The sequence below is a fragment of the Arvicola amphibius genome, chromosome 11 (assembly GCF_903992535.2).
Source record: "Arvicola amphibius chromosome 11, mArvAmp1.2, whole genome shotgun sequence".
Classification (NCBI taxonomy): domain Eukaryota; kingdom Metazoa; phylum Chordata; class Mammalia; order Rodentia; family Cricetidae; genus Arvicola; species Arvicola amphibius.
In genome coordinates, this window is record NC_052057.2 from 93,721,575 (window position 1) to 93,741,271 (window position 19,697).

A 19,697-nucleotide genomic window follows, 5' to 3' on the forward strand; every position below is an offset into this window, starting at 1 on the left:
TCTGTTGGCTTTGGAATTGAATTCTGTTGGGAATGTGACCACAGTGCTGTGACCCAGAGAGCCATATGAGCCCTGAGAGGTTTTCATATCTGCTCCTTCTACCACTCACTGTACCTGGACCACAGACACAGAGGGACTGTCAAGGAGCCAGTGTGTGAGCTGCCTGTTGAGAGCAACGGGAAAGAAGGGTCCTTCTTCCTTGGTTGCAGCAGCAGCAAGGAGCAAACCATGGCCTCTTGGTGTCCTAAAATCTGTTCACTCATTTTCACAGCGGGGATTATTTCTTGGTGTGCCATAGACTATGAATCATCCATCCCCATCCTGTTCAAGAACATGTGGGAGCTTGCACATGCATGCACACACATGCACATGTGCGCACACGCACACACAAACACACACACACACCTCTCTGGAAGCTGGCTTGCTGCCATTTGCTTGGCTCTCACAGTGTGAGCCTGGTTTCTTTGGGTCTGAGAACTAGAGCTGAGGATGTAACTATGCTATGCATGGCCTGACCCCTGAACCTCGATTCCAGACTAGCTAGTGCCTCTGTTATGGATTAAAATTCCCACTGGGGGAGGGGTTGCCTTGTGTCCCTGTGGCAGTTTGAATGCAATTGACCCCACCATAATCTCAGAGGGAGTGGCACTATTAGGAGGTGTGGCTTTGTTAGGGTGGACATGGCCTTGTTGGAGGAGGAAATCTATCACTGTGGGTGTAGCATGAATTCTAATTGGTTTTAATAATAAAAACCCAGAGTCAGATACTGGGGGTGAAGTCTGAAAGATCAGAGAAGTACAGCAGCCAGCCACTAAAGTTCTTACCTCTGCAAAATCCTCAGACCCAAGGGGGCAAGATCCTGTCTCTATGGATCCTCAGACTGAATGGGGTGTCCTGTCTCTACAAGTCCTCAGACTGAATGCCTTGAGCTCCTATGTCCTCCTGCTCAGCCAATCCTTTCCTGTCTCCACCTCCCTAGTGCTGGGATTAAAGGTGTGTGATTCCCAACTACTGGGATTAAAGGTGTGAGCCTCCACCAGCTGACTCTGTTTCTCTTTAAGACTAGATCGGTCTTAAAATAACCCAGAGATCTGTCTGCCTCTGAGTGCTGGAATTAGTGTGTGCCACCACTGCCTGACCTCTATGGCTAACTAGTGGCTTAGCTCCAAACTCTTCAGGCAAGCTTTATTTGTTAGATCACAAACAAAACATTACCACACTGGGGGTGGCCTTTGAGTTCTCTTTTTCTCAAGCTTCCCTCCATGTGACAGTCGACTTCCTGTTGCCTCTGAGTCAAGATGGAGGACTCTCGGCTTCAGCACCTCATCTGCCCGCAGGCCACAATGTTCCCCATCCTGACAGTAACAGACTGAACCTCTAAAACTGCAAGTGAGCCACCTCAATTAAATACTTTTATTTGCTGGACAGTGGTAGTGCATGCCTTTACTCCCAGCACTCGGGAGGCAGAGGCAGGTGGATCTCTGTGAGTTCGAGGCCAACCTGGTCTACAAGAGCTAGCTCCAGTACAGGCTCCAAAGCTACAGAGAAACCTTGTCTCGAAAAAAAAACAAAACTAAACAAAATGCTTTTATTTATAAGAGTTGCCACGGTCATGGTGTCTCTTCACAGTAATAAAAACCCTACCTAAGACAGTCTCTTCATTTTTTTCAACTGAAAAATAAAAAATTGTATTTACTTTGTACATGATTTATCTAAATATATAAACATTGTAGAGTGACTAAATTGGGCCTCACATTCTTTCTTTTTATGGTGAGAATACTTCCAAGAATGTATTTTGAAAAGAAGTGTATAGGTACGAACAGCCGTCAGCATGCTGTACCACAGAACTCCCAAGTTCCTTCCTCCTGAATGAACTCCCGTTCCCTTTCATGTTTTCATGCGAGCTTGTAGTGCTTTCTCCCATGTCTTCCATGGCTGACTCTTCACTGCTCCCTTTTTATTTCGATGCTCGTCTTAGCCCCTTGCTAAAGTGTCATCAGACTTTAGACATGATGAGGTCGCGCAGTCATTTGTCTTTTGTGCGTGGCTTTTTCACTTAACATCATGTCCCTAAGGTCCACCCACAGCGCCACACGTGGCGTATTTGTGTGAGCGCACATGCACCCTCTGTTTTCTCTATTGACTCAGCCGTGGATAAACACTAGACAGGAGGCAGATTTCATACCTTGGCTTTTGGGAATGATGCCGAAATGGATGTTGGGGCAGGTGTCTCTTCAGCATGCTGCTTAGATCCCTTTGGATGCGTACCTAAAGAGGAATGGCTGTGTCCTAGCATGTTCTTCTTGAGTTTCTAGAGGGTGCCATACTGTTTCCATGGTGTCTTTACATGTACATATATGTACATATATGTACATATATGTACTCATGCCCCCCTCCAGGCTGTCACCGTTCTAACCTCTCATCTTTCTGATAACGATCATGCTCAAGGATTTGAGGCGAGAACTCAGGGTTTTATTGGCAGCTCCCTGATGATACATGATGTTGAGTATATTTTCATATACACGTTGGTCATTTTGTAACTTCTTTTGAAAAATGTCTCGGGCCTTTGCCCATTTTTAATTGAATTTTTTGTTTTGTTGTTGAATTTTAATACCGCATATTCTAGATAGCAACTATCAAATAGATTCTCCTATTTTGTAGTCAGCTTGACTTTTGGTTATTTCCTTGGCTATAAAACTTTTATTTTGAAGCAGTCTGATGGGCCTATTTTCACTTTCTTTTCTTTTATCCTTGAAGCTCTGGCTCGATCTATTTTTAGTTAATTTTTATATATAGTATAAGATAAGGGTTCGACTTCATTCTTTTGCATGTGAGCATCCATTTTTTTCCAGCAGCATTTATTGAAGAGAGAGCTCTTTCTCCATGTGTGTTCCCGGCTTTCTTGTCAAGTCATTTAGACAGCCTGTAGGTTTTTCTTTCTGGGGGTCTCTGTTCCTCTCCGTTGGGTTCTGCATCTGTTTTTGTGTTAGCACCATGCTATTTGTATTGCTGTGTCTTTGTAGTGTCTTTGGAAGTGAGGTAACAGTAATGACTGTAGCTTTGTTTTTGCACTCAGCTCATCTTTGTCTGGAGGGAGTCTTGTGGTTTCATGTATATAGTAAGATGGCTTTTATTGCTTAGAAAAACATCATTGGGGGGAAAATAGCACTGGAAAGTTCATGGGATTGTGTTGAATCTTCAGAGCATGGAGTTAGTGCAGACATGTTAATAACTTTAAATTTTCCACTGCATGGAACTGAGTTTCCTTAATTGTTCAGGAATATAAATATTTATGCGTTTTTACACATTTCTAAAATGCTCCCTGTTGCTGGTAGGTGAGGACTTCCTTCTGTGTAGCTCTGGTTGCTTAGCAGAGATGTTGTCCCTTTGTCCCTTTGTCTTCTCACACCTTCCCGTGTGAGCAGGTGATGTTCTTCATTGGCGTCTTTTGTGTGCCGACCAGAGGACTGAAGTGTGCTCACCTGGAGGCCCTCAGGGGTCATGTGATACTGCAGGCTGTTTTAAAAGCCAGTGACACTCTGATCAAATATTAAAAAAAAAACTCCTTCCCAAATTTTGTATTTTAATTCCACACTTGACATCTTTTTATATCGTGCATCTCTTACCAAATGATTGTAACTGTTGAACATCTTAATAGTGTTAACTTTAAACCTTTAAAATGGAAGTAAATGGCAGTAAAAAATCTACATCTTTTACCATGTTCTCGAAGTGTGTGCTTGCTTTCCCTGTGAGTTTTGTGCTGTTGTGTCTTTTCTTGTTCCTCACTTCAGCTTGAAGAGCCGCCTGTGGCATTTCCTGTGACAAGTCTGTTGGAGATGACGTGGTCATCTTACGTTGGGAAAGCCTTTATCTTGTCTTCATTTTAGAATAGATGTTCTAAGAACAGTATTCTTGACTGGCAGTTTTGAGGGGAGAGGGTGTTTGACCTTGGTCTCGGCCTCTAGAAATGTCTGTGCTTACGCTATCCAGATGCTGTCACAGCAGCCTGAGTGGACGAGGACACTGGTTGTGAGAGCAGTGTCTTATGGCTGTGACTTGGGCCCTTTAACTCTATCCAAAGATATCTTCTTTTCTTTCCACTTCAGTATTCTTGGCCTGTGCCCTATGCTCGTCCAAAATAAGACTGTACAACCTTTTACCCGAGTTCTTGAGGTGGCGCTGGCCCACCTACTCTCCAATTGGAAGTATAGCTCCTGCTGGTTCCACCCGCTTCTTCCTCTTGGAAAGGAAGGATAATCTCATTGGTGTTTATGACTTTCCAAGTGCACCACTGCCTTATTCTTCCTAAAGAACAGCCATTCCTTAGCATCCAAAATGAGTTAATTGGTGAGTTTACTTAACAAAGCAACAAAATACATGTACCTTTCGTTGTGTGTATGTGTGTGTATATATATATACAACGCAAAGGAAGGATATGCTAGTCATGTCAGTTTTAAGCAAAAGGGGAAAAAAAACTAAATTGGCCCATGTAACTAAAAGGCTAATGACATCATGGCCTCAGGCTTAGATGATTCTAGTGACTTAAACTCAGGCTCCTTACCTATTATCTCCCCTCTGAGCCACGTTCTCATGGGCTCTGAGACAGCATCTCTTTGTTCTTCTGAGTCCCTTCATGGGTCAGGGTTATGGCTAGCATACTATGTTTACTGTCACTTAATTCTTTGCAAACAGTTGCCTCAGGCATAGGCAATAGGACTTTCTGTTCATCGGTGAAGAACCTTAACTTTGGACTAGCTTCCTCGGGACGGTGTCTGAGTTACTCTGATGTAAGAATACACCTTCCTCGGGATAGTATCAGTGCCTGAGTTAGTCTTCTGCTCCTGTAGGAATACACCCTGACAAAAGCAACGTACAGAAGAAGGGCTCATGGTAGAGAAGACATGGCCGCAAGAGGCAAAGTGAACAGGAAGTGGAACCAGTAAAGTCTCTGGATCGATCCCCAGTGACTTACTTCCTCTGGAGAGGCTCCACCGCTTCCTGTTCCACAACCTTCCTAACAGCGCCACCGTGTTCAAACTGGGTGCCTTCAGAGCAATAGTTAACATAGTGTGGGGCAGCCAGCCCACGGGTTGTACAGGAGCAGCACAGCCCTGCTTGTGAAAACGCTAACTGTGGTTCCACTGGCTGCTTTAGGAAGCTGTTAAGTGTCATCACCACAGATGAGACTTAGCACTCGGCTGCTTTCTGTTCTCAGTCAAATTGCCATAAACAAAGGTAATCAGAGCTGGTATTTTTATTAGGTGCTTTCAAAGTTTGCACCCAGTAAGCCTGTATGTGCCTATTAAATACAGATTTGTAGAGTGAATTGGCAGTTATATTTACGGTGCATTAAAACTGATTACTGACATGATCCAGAAGTTTATAGTGCACTTTGATCTCACCTGTCTGCCTGGTATCCTGGCCATAAATCTATTCCTGAGTTTCTACAGGACGCTAATTAACAATGTCCAATGAACAGAAGTGTTTCCAGAACCACTGGTTTAAATGGATGTGAGTGTGCCAGCAGCAATACAATGATCACATGTGCTATAAATACCAAGCAAGGACTCCCCGGCTACACGGTGCCCACCCCAGAGGCCCCCCGCAGCACAGACCCAAAGGACTTGCTCACAGAAACAGTGCCGTCTGCTTAGCCTGGCATTTGAAACCTAGTTAATGCTGAGTCTGTCTTAAGAACAGGAGTCAGGATTTATCGACCTTATTGCACAATGAGGCCTTTGAAGACTCCGTTTCAGGATGAAAACGCTGCAGGATCAGCACTGACCACAAAATAACAAGGTCTGTGATTGTAGAACAAGCTGTATCTGAACTTCAAAAAGGACACATGCTGGCAACCGCCAGGACTCTCGTGGGGACCAGTCCCGTGTCCATGGGAGAGTCCAGATGCAGCCTGCCATTAGGAAGTCCAAAGAGCAACATGCTGGCATTTCTCAGAACCTGCCTGATTTATTCATGCAGTACTCACTAACCCAGGGTTCGCTCCATCCCAGGGTATATCTGGCAGTGGCTTAACTCCGTGTACAACTCAAATTCTCAGTTCAGTTTCTGCTTCAGTCTGCTTTTCCCCATTGGCAAAGAAAGGGCTGTTCCACTTCAATTAACTCATCATTGTCAGGGGCTGGAGAGAGCTGGCTCAGCAGTTAGAACAGAGCACTGGCTGCTCTCGCAGAGGTCCTGAGTTCAAGTCTTAGCACCCGCATGGCAGCACACTGTAGTGTGGGGTTGCAGGCCGGCTTCTGGCTGCCCTGCTCCCGCATGCTTAGCTTTACACGCGAAATAACAACACACAAATTGTATTCTTTTAAATACTGCCTGGCCCATTATTTTCAGCCTCTTACTCACATCTTGATTAACCCATATCTAATAATCTGTGTAGCACCACGAAGTGGTGCCTTACCGTTTAGTTTCTAGCATACATCCATCTTGGGCTGGAGCTTCATCGCATCTGGCATCTCTCTGAGGAGAGGCACGGCAGTCTGCCTAACGTAAGAGAGGCGTGGCATCTGACTGAGCCTTCTACCTCACTTCCTCTTCCTGTTCTGTCTACTCCACCCACCTAAGGGGCGGTCTATCAAATGGGCCAGGCAGTTTCTTTATTAGCCAATGAAATCAACTCAAACAGAAGACTCTCCCACATCAGCACACTACCATCAGTAACTGCAGTCTGAGGGGTCCAATGCCCTCTTCTAATGGGCATGCGTACATGCAGACAGAACACCCATATACACAAATATATAAATGGTTTCTAATTAATTGAATCACTAATATTTAAGGGGTTCTTTTCAAATAGTTTCCAGTAGATCTCTCATACACACTACAGAGTTCTGAATGGTAGCAGCAAAGAAAGACATCACATGTTAAACATGAAGGATGAAAGTCAGCGCTCAGAAAATTCGTTTAACCACTTTATAGCATCTTAAGAATTTTACCAGTAACCATTACCAATAACTACTATATAGATCATCCTTTTTCATATATTCTGTCAATCAAAAGCCTAAATCCCTGCAGTTTGTTTTTTTCCAAAAAAAAAATATGTTACTGGTTAATTACTTTGGACATTAGAACAAGTGGGAAGTGGGATACTATCCCATGTCATTCTGTTGACCTCCAGGGTTGATTTGGGGGGCACACTGTGCACTAGGGGTAGTCTTGGGGTAGTATTCAAATATATAAATGTCATGTGAAAAGAGTTATATGGTCACATGATCTCTGCAATTTCGTTCAGGCCATTAAGGGCGCTGATGGATTACAAATAGCTTTTACAAAGGTGTTTAAATCACTGCACTGCCTCCAAATCAGTACAGTTCCTGCCCTAAACTGAAGACAGTACCTTGCTGTGTGGGCAGTAACAACACACAGGCATGTATCTCTTGATTTGAAGAACCCCATCCTAAATTCTCTGATGCATTAGTAAACCTTGACAAGAGGTACAGGGATGCCAAAGTATATATTATACTATATATTATTATATATAATATTAAGTATTATTTATTTAAGAAGACAGAGCAAACCTTTCGTCACAGCACTTGAAGGGCAAAACCAGGCAGATCTCTGAGATCAAGGCCAGCCTGGTCTACAGAAAGAGTTCCAGGAATCTAGTCTCAAAAAGCAAAAGAAAAGAAAAAAAGCATTAACTAGAAATAGTCCAAGTGTTAAGTAGGCTTTAGTCTTTATTGAAAATAGCTAGAGCTGAGTATGATTACATAAGCCTTTAATTCCAGCACTAGGGCGATAAGGGGAACTGTGAATTCAAGGCCAGCCTGGTTCACATATATAGTTTCTGGTCTACAGGGAGATCCTGTGTCTCAAGGGAAGAGAGAGGCAGGGGCGGGGGCATGGTTTAAGATGTCTAGTCAAGGAGGGGAAACAGCCCCAGTTAGGATAGATCTTAGAGTAAGATGCATAGCAAAGGAGCAGAACAGAGGTACCTTCTCAGCTGTCTGCTATAGTGTTCTAAATTTTAAAGGTATATGTCACTTCAGTACACACATGTGTGCATATTGAACCTTGCAGACATCTATACTTGTGTCAGAATGTGAGTGACAGCCAAAAGCAGGGAAAGAGTCCGGTACAAGAATCAGAAAGTACCCATTGGACTTGGCAGTCTGTCTGGTGGCCTTGAAAAGAACAAAGTCAGAATTCAGTAGATTGTTAAGGGCAAAGGCAGCTTGTGGCAGGCACTTCATCCATGATGGGAAGTTCTGAAAAGTATAAAAGGGAAGTTTTTAACACTCCCCCACCCCACTGCCACGTGCTATGAGTTACTGATGACCAAAGTATTCAGTGATGCAGATCATGCGCACGTGCTTTGTGTGGACGAGAACTGCTTGGAACAAACGTCAGGTTATCTGGCATTCCACACAGTGTAGGCTTGTGTAAGACAGGATTGGGTCATCATTGCTCCCTGGACTGCAAGACTCAGGAGCCCCGAGGTCATTTGGACATTTTTTTCTTTTTTCTTTTTCTTTTTTTTTTTTTTTTTTAGGTTTTTCGAGACAGGGTTTCTCTGTAGCTTTGGTGTCTGTCCTGGAACTAGCTCTTGTAGACCAGGCTGGCCTTGAACTCACAGAGATCCGCCTGCCTCTGCCTCCCGAGTGCTGGGATTAAAGGCGTGCGCCACCACTGACCGGCTTTTCATTTGGGCATTTCTGCAGGATCAAATTGTATCCTTTCAAAATGAAAGTCCTTCCACTTTGCATGCCGCCTCTGAACTCCACTTGCGATATCTTCCACCACAAAACTTTCAATTTTTATGACTGGAATCTCGAACGTCTTATATTTCACATGGATCCCCCAGTCGTGGCAGCACTTCTGTATGGCACAGAATATTTTTGCTTTCTTCTCGAAACTGTCATAGATCTTTGGTTTAGGGTGCGGCTTAGACACAAAGCGCTCCTTAAAAGCATTTCCAAGCACAGTGTAGTGGGATTTCTGTGAGGAAGAGATTGAACACAAAAGAATATTAGAGCCGGGCGGCGGTGGCGCACACCTTTAATCCCAGCACTCGGGAGGCAGAGGCAGGCGGATCTCTGTGAGTTTGAGACCAGCCTGGTCTACAAGAGCTAGTTCCAGGACAGGCTCCAAAGCTACAGAGAAACCCTGTCTCGAAAAAACAAACAAACAAACAAAAAGAATATTAGAAACAGTTCAAAAATGGCTTAAAAACTGCTCAGTAGTCAAGGAGGAAGAGTGAGTGGAATCCCTTTATTTTACAGATGGAAACAGAAGAGACTGTGGACAGAGTCTCCTGCAGGCCAGAGCTGGATCCACGCACTGGGCTTCATGCACGGTTAGGGGGAGGTGCAAGGGAGGAGCACTGAGCACCTAAGAAGAGGGTACAAGGTCACCAGAGGCCAGAAAGTCACAAATCAAAGCACAGGGATGAACACCCAAGGGCCGCTGTGTGTGTGAAGAGGCTCAGGAGCTGGACTGTCTACAGGCCCTACCTATAGTTGACTTAAGAGTGTACCCTGCAGCCGGGTGGTGGTGGCGCACACCTTTAATCTCAGCACTCGGGAGGCAGAGGCAGATGGATCTCTGTGAGTTCAAAGCCAGCCTGGTCTACAGGAGCTAGTTCCAGGACAGGCTCCAAAGCCACAGAGAAACTCTGTTTCGAAAAAACAAAACAAAAAAAAAAATGTACCCTGCAGAAACAAGGCAGACCCAACATCCCATCCTCCAGGGAAATGGTGTCTCAAGGGACCACTGTGAACAAGGAGGCATTGAAATCGGAGCTGAAAGGACCTTCTACATCTAAAGGATCAGATTCAGAAAATGGATGTTACTTGTAATAAGTAATATGCGTCTAGTCCAAATGGTTCCAATAACCCATCCCTAGCTAGGCCAGCTATGCACCACCCTCCATTGATTCCAAAATTACACCAGCATTCATCTCCGGAAGTTTTGCCAACCTTTAATTAAAAGCTTGTTGTTGTTTTGTTTTGTTGTTGTTGTTTTTCCGAGACTGGGTTTCTCTGTGTTGCTTTGGAGCCAGTCCCGGAACTAGCTCTTGTAGACCAGGCTGACCTTGAACTCACAGAGATCCGCCTGCCTCTGCCTCCCGAGTGCTGGGATTAAAGGCACGTGTTACCCTCCCCCCTCCCCCGCATTTAATTAAAAGTTTTATGGGGGCCAGACATGATGCTGCATGCCTTTAAGTTCCTGCACAGAGATAAGTGGTTCTCTATGACTTCAAGGTCAGCCTGAGTTTCAGGATAGCTAGGGTTTATATAAAGAGACCCTGTCTCAAAAAAAAAAAAAAAAAAAAAAAGTTTTAAGGGGAAGAAAGTTGAAGGCTAACCTGCAAGTGTTACTTTTTCTTTTCTTTTCATTTTCAAACACATGGGTTCTCTATGTAGCCCAGGCTATCCTGGAACCCACTCTCTCAAACTCAAGAGGGCCACCTGCCTCTGCCTCCCAGATGCTGAGAATAAAGGCGTGTGTCACCACCACTGCCCCCAGCTGTGCTGCATTTTTAAAATAAGGTGTTTTGTTTTCATTACAGAAATGTTCTGTGGAGCCGGGTAGCAGTGGCGCATGCCTTCAATCCCAGCACTCGGGAGGCAGAGGCAGGCAGATCTCTGAGTTCGAGATCGCTCTACAGAGCAAGTTCCAGAACAGACCAGGCAACACAGCGAAACCCTGTCTTGAAAACCAGGGAGAAAAAAAGAAGTGTTCTCTGTCCCAAAAAAAAGAAGTTTAGAAAACAACATAGGAAGAAAGAATTTCTTAACCAGAATATAACATTTTTATATACTTAGCCTTTATCCTCATTTTTTTTTTTCTTGACGAAGCTGGACCCCAGGTTGGTGATCAGACCAAGATATTGCTGCTCATGGTGCATGCAGGAAAGCACCTTTATAATTATGTGTTTGGTTTATTTCCCACTGCACCATTAGTTTCCTGACAGGTTTTCACTCTACCATGTGTGCTTCAAAATCTCAGCCTAATTGTTCCTTTGGTATCATTTCTGACGTACGGTAAAGTTGCAGAAAGGGCTAGGAAGACGCTTTAACGGGTACCCGAGACTGCCAGGGCGGCTCACCTCCACCACTCGGATGTCAGCCGTGTAGCACGCAAAGGCCTTGCATTTCCCACACAGGAGTTTCTTATTTTCCTTATCAGGGGCCGGTTGTGGCTTGCGTTGACGATCTCTGATGAATTTTTCATCCGACTGTATGCGTTGAACCTACATGCCAAAGGAAAAGTCTCTTGAATGAACATAACTAGCACATGAAGGTAAATGCACAGCCACAACACGCACACACATACACACACACTCACTCAAATATAATTTCCATGAGCATACGACTCCTATTCGTACTGTTTGGTTTGTAAAAGTCAGTCTCGTAACTCCTTCGGTTCTAACTCTTCAATCGTCAGGGTTTAATCCATCCTCCATTAATCTTTCAATTGCTTTCCCAAACACGCCCGTCAAATTGTCCCATGAGCCATGCTTTCTACTTTCTACAAAACCTTAGAAACCCTTCACAAATGACCCATCATATGCATGCTTCAGGCATAACATCAGCCGAAGGAACGGATCTAGAGGAGAAAGAGTCCTCTGTCTGAGACCTCTCCTGGGGCACAGGACATATTGCTGAAGTCCAGCACAGTGGACAACCGGCACAGTGCAGCTGGATTCTAACTCAGAATGTCGACTGACTGAGAAGAGAAAGAACGGGGCATTATGACAAACCAAACGAAAGATTATGAAGAGTGAGGGGAGGGTGGACCGGCCAGAAACACTAGGATCCTGGGAATGACATGATGGTGGGCTCCCTGGGTTTTCTGTTCATCTGCTATGACAGACTTGAAGCCAAAGCGGCCGACATCAGAAATGCCCAGAGGTAGAAACAGAAAGTCCCCCAGAAAAGCCTGCTGTCCCTCAGCAGCTGATAACTCTCTGGAGCTTCAGTTCCAGGGGATCTGATGCCCTTTTCTGGCCTCTCTGAGCACCAGGCACGAGTACTTGATGCATGGGCGTATATGCTGACAACACATGCATACATGCTAACACTATATATATTTAATATATATTATGTTATTTATATATATATATATATATATATATTTAAAAAACTAGAACAAATTACCCCAATCAAACCACACAAAGAAAACAGACTAAAAAACTGAAACAAATAAAAAAACAGACTCTTTGGGACGTATGACTACTGAAGAATTTTTTTACATCTAACATTTAATATCATTACAGTCCAGAAATGAAGAAATAGGATTTGGAAAGTCAGAGAAATTATGGCCAAACAATTTTGAAACGTGGAAAGCAGTAGGACCTTAGATTCACAAAGCCAACCAAGCCCCAAACGGGATAAAGTAAAAATGATCACTCCAAGGTACACGTTAAAACTTCTGGAAACACAAAATCTCAGCAGCATGGGAAAAAATAAGAAAAAGAAAAAAGGAAAAAGAAAAACAAAGCTACTATCTCTACAAAGGAAAAAGTCTGAATGACAACAGCAGACAGTTCTCAGAAGCCACACAAGCCAGAAGGAAGAGAAACAGTTATTTCTCAAATGCTAAAAGAATTAGCACTCCTGCCCATCAAAACCGCCTGGTGTGGAGCACCTTAGATATCCAATCCTCTTTCATTCACTTCTATGCAATGGCTTTTTTAAATCATTCACTAAAATTTAATTAAAATACTAGTCATCTCAAGTATCTTTGTTGTGCCCAGAGTCTGGACCCCCAAAAACACCATTAGACCAGATCCGATGCAAAAGCAAAGAGGTTTATTAATTATGAGTTTACTCGGGTTCTCTGTCCATCTGTCTGACACAGCAGGTCGAGTAGAAAGACACCGGGCTGCTGTGGGGCTTGGATCTTCAAGTTGCATAGTAACGCTCTCAGGATTGGTGCACCTCCAGGCTGGAGGAACCTGTCCTGAGCTGATTGGTCAGCTGCAGCTGTGGAAAGGTTGCTGTACCTGGAGGCCATCTGGGGCCGTGGCTATGTACATCCTGAGCCCGCTAACCTCCGATTGGTTCCTTACCACAGGGAGGATACCTGGCAGTTCCTTCCCAGTAATCAGGGCAAGGTCAGGCCAGTTCTGGTGGACAAGTTTGGGGGCTCAGTACATCCTGCTGAGTCAGGGGCCTCCATATTGCTGGGTCTTTTCTGTCTGTCATGGCAGCCAAAGCTCGGAGGGGCGGGCACTGCCCTCATTAAAACCACAAAAGAGGGTCTCACCCCAGAACCACATCTTTTTGTTTTTCTTTTATGGCACTTTCACACAGAGCTGTCAGCCCTTCTGTTAGTATTGCCACCTCCCCACACTGAGTCATCTCTAGCTGGTCTTCCTCCCCCCTCTCCCCATATGTCCTCCCTTTCACATCCCATGGACTTGATCACTCCCTTTTATCTCTAATTCCAACAACTGAGAGGTAGAAACAGGAGGATGTAAAGTTCAAAATCACCCTCAACTTCATAGCCAGTTCAAGTTGAAAGCCAGCCTGAACTACTTGGGACCTTCTTAAAAAAATAAGACACACACCATACACACACACACACACACACACACCACAAATACACTCACAGACACACTATGCACACATATACATGCATACACACATGCACACTCACAGACTCACACACACATACACATACCATACACACACACTCACACACACATACCATACACACACTATACTCACACACTCACACACAGAGACACACACCACACAGACACATACACTCACACATACCATACACACACACTCACACACACCATACACACACATACACATAGACACACACACCACACTCACACTATGCATGCACTCACACACCATACACGCACATGCACACTCACACAGACTCATGCGCACACACCTGCATATGCACACACACCACACACCACACACACACACACAGCACCACTATGCTCATTTATTATTTCTAGTCAGATTCCAAGAGCAGCCCAAAAAAAAAAGACTTACCGTTTTCTCAAATTTCATTTCATCCCATGTCTGAAGCATTGAAATGGATTCATTCATTATTTTTTCCTTGAACATGTTCACCTTTTCTTTCTCAATGACGTCAGCATTGCTGGTCAGGAGGAAGCACTTGCTGTCTCTTGCTCTTCCCCTGCCTGTCAGGAAACAATTGGTTTGTACTTGGGGTGTAAAACCCTGACGTGATGTGGAAACACACAAAAGTGTGAGAAGGATTCCTAGGATTCACCGCTGATTCACGGCACCCTGCTTTCTAGGGTCGCTGGACTGAGGAACACACTCGAGTGCAGGCTCCAGTCTGCATGGCAGACATACAGATAAATCAGGAGCCACCTGCAGCTCGTTTCCTGAGGCTCTCCGGTGACGCAGTGTGATCACAGCCGGATTATCAGAAACACCGATTTCAAGATGATCTAGATGGGTCCTCAGCGATGACGCCATGAGCACTCCCACCTGAACCCTCTTGCAATGCGGAGAGAGGTTTATAAGCCCTGGGATGCAGGGGAGACACGGTCAACGCTGTTGCAGAGACAGATGGAAAGGGTCACGGGCATCTGAATGAGAGGTTATTCTGGCCGAGAGACTTGGGTTATGTGCAACGGAGACAGAAAAGGACATAAAATGCGAAGAAGCAGTATGTGAGCAATTCGACATCAGGAAGAGTCTGGTTGGCTGAACTGGATCATAAGCCGAGGAGAAGGATGGAAAGTGGGTGGGAATAGGGAGCGACACACAGATGTTATTCAGAAGGGCAAAGTGGGGCTGTTCTTGGGGAAAACAAGAGAAAGGAGGGAAGAGCCTGGTCCAGGTGAGACGAAAGGACTCTGCAGTACACGGAGCTACTCACCACAACCATGAAAGAAAGGTCTACTTGCTGAGTGGCAAAGCCTCAGGCTGAGTGGATATCATAGTTTCATAAATGTGTCAGTGAATGCTGGGCAGTAGGCACTACCATTGTGAAGTGTCGCAGTGGAGCACTATGGGTAAAACTATAACCACCTACTCCTGACCAGGGAAGTCAACTTTTAGCCTAAAAGTACCCGAGTCGAGTGTGCCTTCAATCCCATACGACAGCTCAGTAAAGAAGGAAGGACAAGCACCCACACGCCAAACAAAGCAGGGGCCGAGAAGGAATGACGTCAGCTGCCCTCACCTCTGGTTTGGATCATTTTGATGACATTGCCCACATACTCGTACAGGATGACCAGGTTGCACTGAGCGATGTCAATGCCTTCGTCAGCGACCGAGGTAGCAATCAGGATGTTGTTATCTCCGCTGGCTCTGAACGCTTCCAGCGCACACTTCTGTGCTGGGAGTGTCATTCCTGCGCCGGATAAAGAGGTCACTGTACAACTCACTTGGGAAAGAGTTTGCTCTTGGGAAACCAGCCACTAATTAGAACCATTTAAAGGTGGAAAGTTATTTTTACCTTGAAAAACAAGAAAAGCACACAGTCGATCAGATGTCACCTACCTTGGACCTCACCGTTCACATGAACCCTATGACCTCACCGTTCACATGAACCCTATGACCTCACCGTTCACATGAACCCTATGACCTCATCCCAATTACTACTTTTTCCATTTGGCAGATGAAGAAAGGATGGTATAGAAGTTATAACATAATTTCCAACCTAGGAAATAAAAATGCTAAAGATAAGGGAATTTAAAAATGTTCAGATGGCAAACAACCAGTAGCTATTTTTTTTAAGTTCACATTTTGGGGGCTGGAGAGATGGCTTAGTGGTTAAGAGCATTGGCTGCTCGTCCCAGAGAACCTAGGTTCTATTCCCAGGACCCACATGGCAGCTTATAAGTGTCTGTAAATCCAGTTCCAAGGAACTGCTTGTTTGTTTGTTTGTTCCACATCTGTTTCTTTTGTTTTTTCTTTTCTTTTTCTTTTTTATAATTGATTTTATTGAGCTCTACATTTTTCTCTGCTCCTCTCCCTGCCTCTCCCCTCCCCTTCAACCCTCTCCCATGGTCCCTGTGCTCCCAGTTTACTCAGGAGATCTTGTCCTTTCTACTTCCTATGTAGATTAGATCCGTGTATGTCTCTCTTAGGGTCCTCATTGTTGTCTAGGTTCCCTGGGATTGTGAATTGTAGGCTGGTTTTCTTTGCTTTATGTTTAAAAGCCACTTATGAGTGAGTACATATGATATTTATCTTTCTGGGTCTGGATTACCTCACTCAGTGTGATGTTTTCTAGATCCATCCATTTGCCTGCAAATTTCAAAGTGCTTATTTTTTTCTGCTGTGTAATACTCCATTGTGTAAATGTACATTTTCTTTATCAATTGTTTGGTCAAGGGGCATTCAGGTGTTTCCAGGCCGTTCTGGCTATGACAAACAATGCTACTATAAACATAGTTGAGCACATGTCCTTGTGGTACGATAGAGAATCCTTTGGGTATATACCAAAAGTGGTATTGCTGGATCTTGAGGAAGGTTGTTTCCTAATTTTCTAAGAAATCACCATACTGATATCTGGAGGTGTTGTACCAACTTGCACTCCCACCAGCAATGCAGGAGTGTTCCATTTTCCCCACAACCTCTCCAGCATAAGTTGTCATCAGTGTTTTTGATCTTGGCCATTCTTATAGGTGTAAGCTGTTTTGATTTGCATTTCTCTGATGACTATGCATGTTGAACATTTCCTTAAGTGTCTTTCAGCCATTTTAGATTCCTCTGTTGAGAGTTCTCTGTTTAGGTCTGTACTCCACTTTTTTATTGGATTATTTGCTCTTTTGATGACTAATTTCTTGAATTCTTTGTATATTTTGGAGATTAGTCCTCTGTCTGATGTGGGATTAGTGAAGATCTTTTCCCATTCTGTAGGCTGTTTTGTCTTGTTGACCGTGTCCTTTGCTTTACAGAAGCTTTTCAGTTTCAGGAGGTCCCATTTATTGTTTCTCTCAGTGTCTGTGCTGCTGGGGTTATATTTAGGAAGTGGTCTCCTGTGCCAATGCATTCAAGTGTACTTCCCACTTTCTCTTCTATAAGGTTCAGTGTGGCTGGTTTTATGTTGAGATCTTTGATCCATTTGGACTTGAGTTTTGTGCATGGTGATAGACATGGATCTATTTTCATTCTTCTACATGTTGATATCTAGTTATGCCAGCACCACTTGTTAAATATGCTTTCTTTTTTCCATTTTATATTTGGGACATGAGCTGGCTTTCTGAGGCACTGACTGGGTCAGGCAGAGCTACGGCTGCAGCTGTTCGTGTAGCTGTTGCCGTGAAGGGAACCTGCAGACGTGGTTCAGACCCCTACTCAGTTGACACTGAGTTGAATGAGAAGTGAGTTCACCTAAGTGGGCCTGACCTATTCTCATGGCCTTTTAAACAAGAGCTTAGGCCTTCCCTGACCCCAGAGACTTGAACAATTCATGTGCTGGGGGTTCCCGGCTATTCCTAGTCTCCTCTTCCTGACTAACTGCCCCGCAGGTTTCAAGTTTGCAACGCCAGCCTAACCGTGTGTACATTTTTAGGAAATCTCTGTTTACAGACATAAATACACATTCATACCACAAACTTGCGTGTAATCTCCTAGCAGCTTTATCTCTCTGGTTCAACGCTGACTGATATAGCCACAAAATAATGAAACATGGTGTATATACATTTTATATGCATACCATACTAAATCTACTTCACTATTCATAAATACCTGTTGTCTGGTTTGTTTTGCCACGTCCAGTCAATATGCCAGGCTTTAGAAAGCCGAGTGCAGGATTTTCTTCAATCCATTTCTTTAAAGCCTGAAAGTGAGAAGCAATGACCAGTTGGATACTATTTGTAAAGATTAAACCTTGTATTAATTCATTATTGTGTGTATATGCATGTATATACAAAGTTATATATATATATATATATATATATATATATATGTCATAAAGCTGAACGTGCAGATAGATTTCAGACTAAGTCCCAAACAACAATGAATTCTAGTGGTCTGCACCTCTGTGGTTCATTGTGGCTTAATTTGCGAGATGTTTGGAGTGATTAAAGACAAGATTCAGAACACCGGTACACAGAATACCTGGATTTAGCAAGACATTGAGATGCAAGATCAATATGTATAAATCAACTATGATTACATATCAGACAACTGTAATTTGAAAAATCTGCGTGTTACATGCGGGTATACATGGCTGATGATGCCTGGGGGTGTGAGCATGTGTGTGCACGCGTTACGGAGGGCTGGGTCAACCTCAGGTGTCATTCCTTAAGAGCCGCCCACCTTAGTTCACTTTGAGACTGAGTAACTCCTTGGGGATTGCCCAGTGGGCTAACCTCGCTGGCCGGCCAGCCCAGGGTCTGCTTCTCTCTCCTCCCCAGCGCTGGGGTCACAAGTGTGCACTGCCATGCTCAGCTCTTCTGTGTGGGTGCTGGAACTGCATCCACACCCTGATCCTGCACTTCCAATGCTTCCCTCACTGAGCCATCTTCCCAGCCCACAATGCCAATTTGTTTTGTTTTGTTTTCAAGACAGGGTTTCTCTGTGTAGCTCTGGCTGTCCTGGAACTCACTCTGTAGACCAGGCTGGCCTCGAACTCAGAGATCCGCCTGCCTCTGCCTCCCGAGTGCTGGGATTAAAGGCGTGCGCCACCACCGCCCAGCAATGTGAAACATTTTAAAATACGATTTCTCAATTGCATCACTAAAACTATCATCTAGGTGTGACTCTAAGAAAACGTATGCATGACCTCTATACCAAAATGACAAAACACTAATAAAACACAGCAAAGGGGACTGCAGAGATGGCTCAGGGGTTAAGAGCACTGACTGCTCTTCCAGAGGACCCGGGATCAAATCCCAGCACCCACATGGCAGCTCACAACTGTCTGTTCACTGCAGTTCCAGAGAATATCATGCCCCTTTCTGGTCTCTGTGGGTACTGCATGCAAAATACTGATACACATGCAGGTAAAACACCCATATGCATTTTTTAAAAAAGACTAGAAATGTTCAGTGTTCAGAGACACTATGAAGATCACTAAGTCAGGCAGTGGTGCCCACCTTTAATCCCAGCACTCGGGAGGCAGAGGCAGGAGCATCTCTGAGCTCGAAGCCTACTTGGTCAACAGAGCAAGTCCTAGAACAGCCAGAGATAGACAACACAGAGAAACCTCAAATCTCCTGTCTCCCCGAGGACTTTCTTTGATCATCCTACAAAAAGAATCTTAAGAAACTTAACAATAAGGTAGCAACCTATTGTTTCCCAGAACTAGGGCTAAAACTACTCATGCATGTTAGATGAGTGCTCAACCACTGAGCTATATCCAGCCCAAAACCTCAACTTTGACATTGGTTGTAAAATCTGAATAAGCATTTTAAAGATGATCTCAAGACAAACTTCTAAAGCATTTAAGATGTCCAAGCATATTAGTTACTAATCAAATGTAAATCAAAACCTACAGGATGGCTGAAAGTGAACATTTTAATGGGAAGGTCTTAAAAAGGATGAGGTTGGGGGCTGGAGAGATGGCTCGGTGGTTAAGAGCACTGGCTGTTCTTCCAGAGATCCTGAGTTCAATTCCCAGCAACCACATGGTGGCTCACAACCATCTGTAATGAGATCTGGCGCCCTCCTCTGGCATATGTGCATACATAGAGGCAGAATGTTATATACATAATTAACAAATAAATCTTTTAAAAAAAAATGAGGTTTTTACTCTACAGTGCCAAGACTTACGACTATGGG

At 44.2% G+C, this 19,697-nt stretch overlaps 1 protein-coding gene across 1 annotated transcript in view; it reads right to left on the bottom strand.

Moving 5' to 3' along the window:
- Positions 1–8,528: 8,528 nt before the first annotated feature.
- The window catches only part of Ddx58 (DExD/H-box helicase 58), a 38,064-nt gene continuing 26,895 nt past the window's right edge, over positions 8,529–19,697 (bottom strand). Inside the window, exons 14-18 of the mRNA XM_038348049.2 lie at positions 17,661–17,751; positions 15,145–15,315; positions 13,977–14,128; positions 11,066–11,209; positions 8,529–8,952 (exon numbers count right to left, since the gene is read on the bottom strand). Coding sequence (XP_038203977.1) covers positions 8,656–8,952; positions 11,066–11,209; positions 13,977–14,128; positions 15,145–15,315; positions 17,661–17,751 — 855 coding nt within the window. The 3' untranslated portion in view covers positions 8,529–8,655. The remainder of the gene's footprint in view (positions 8,953–11,065; positions 11,210–13,976; positions 14,129–15,144; positions 15,316–17,660; positions 17,752–19,697) is intronic.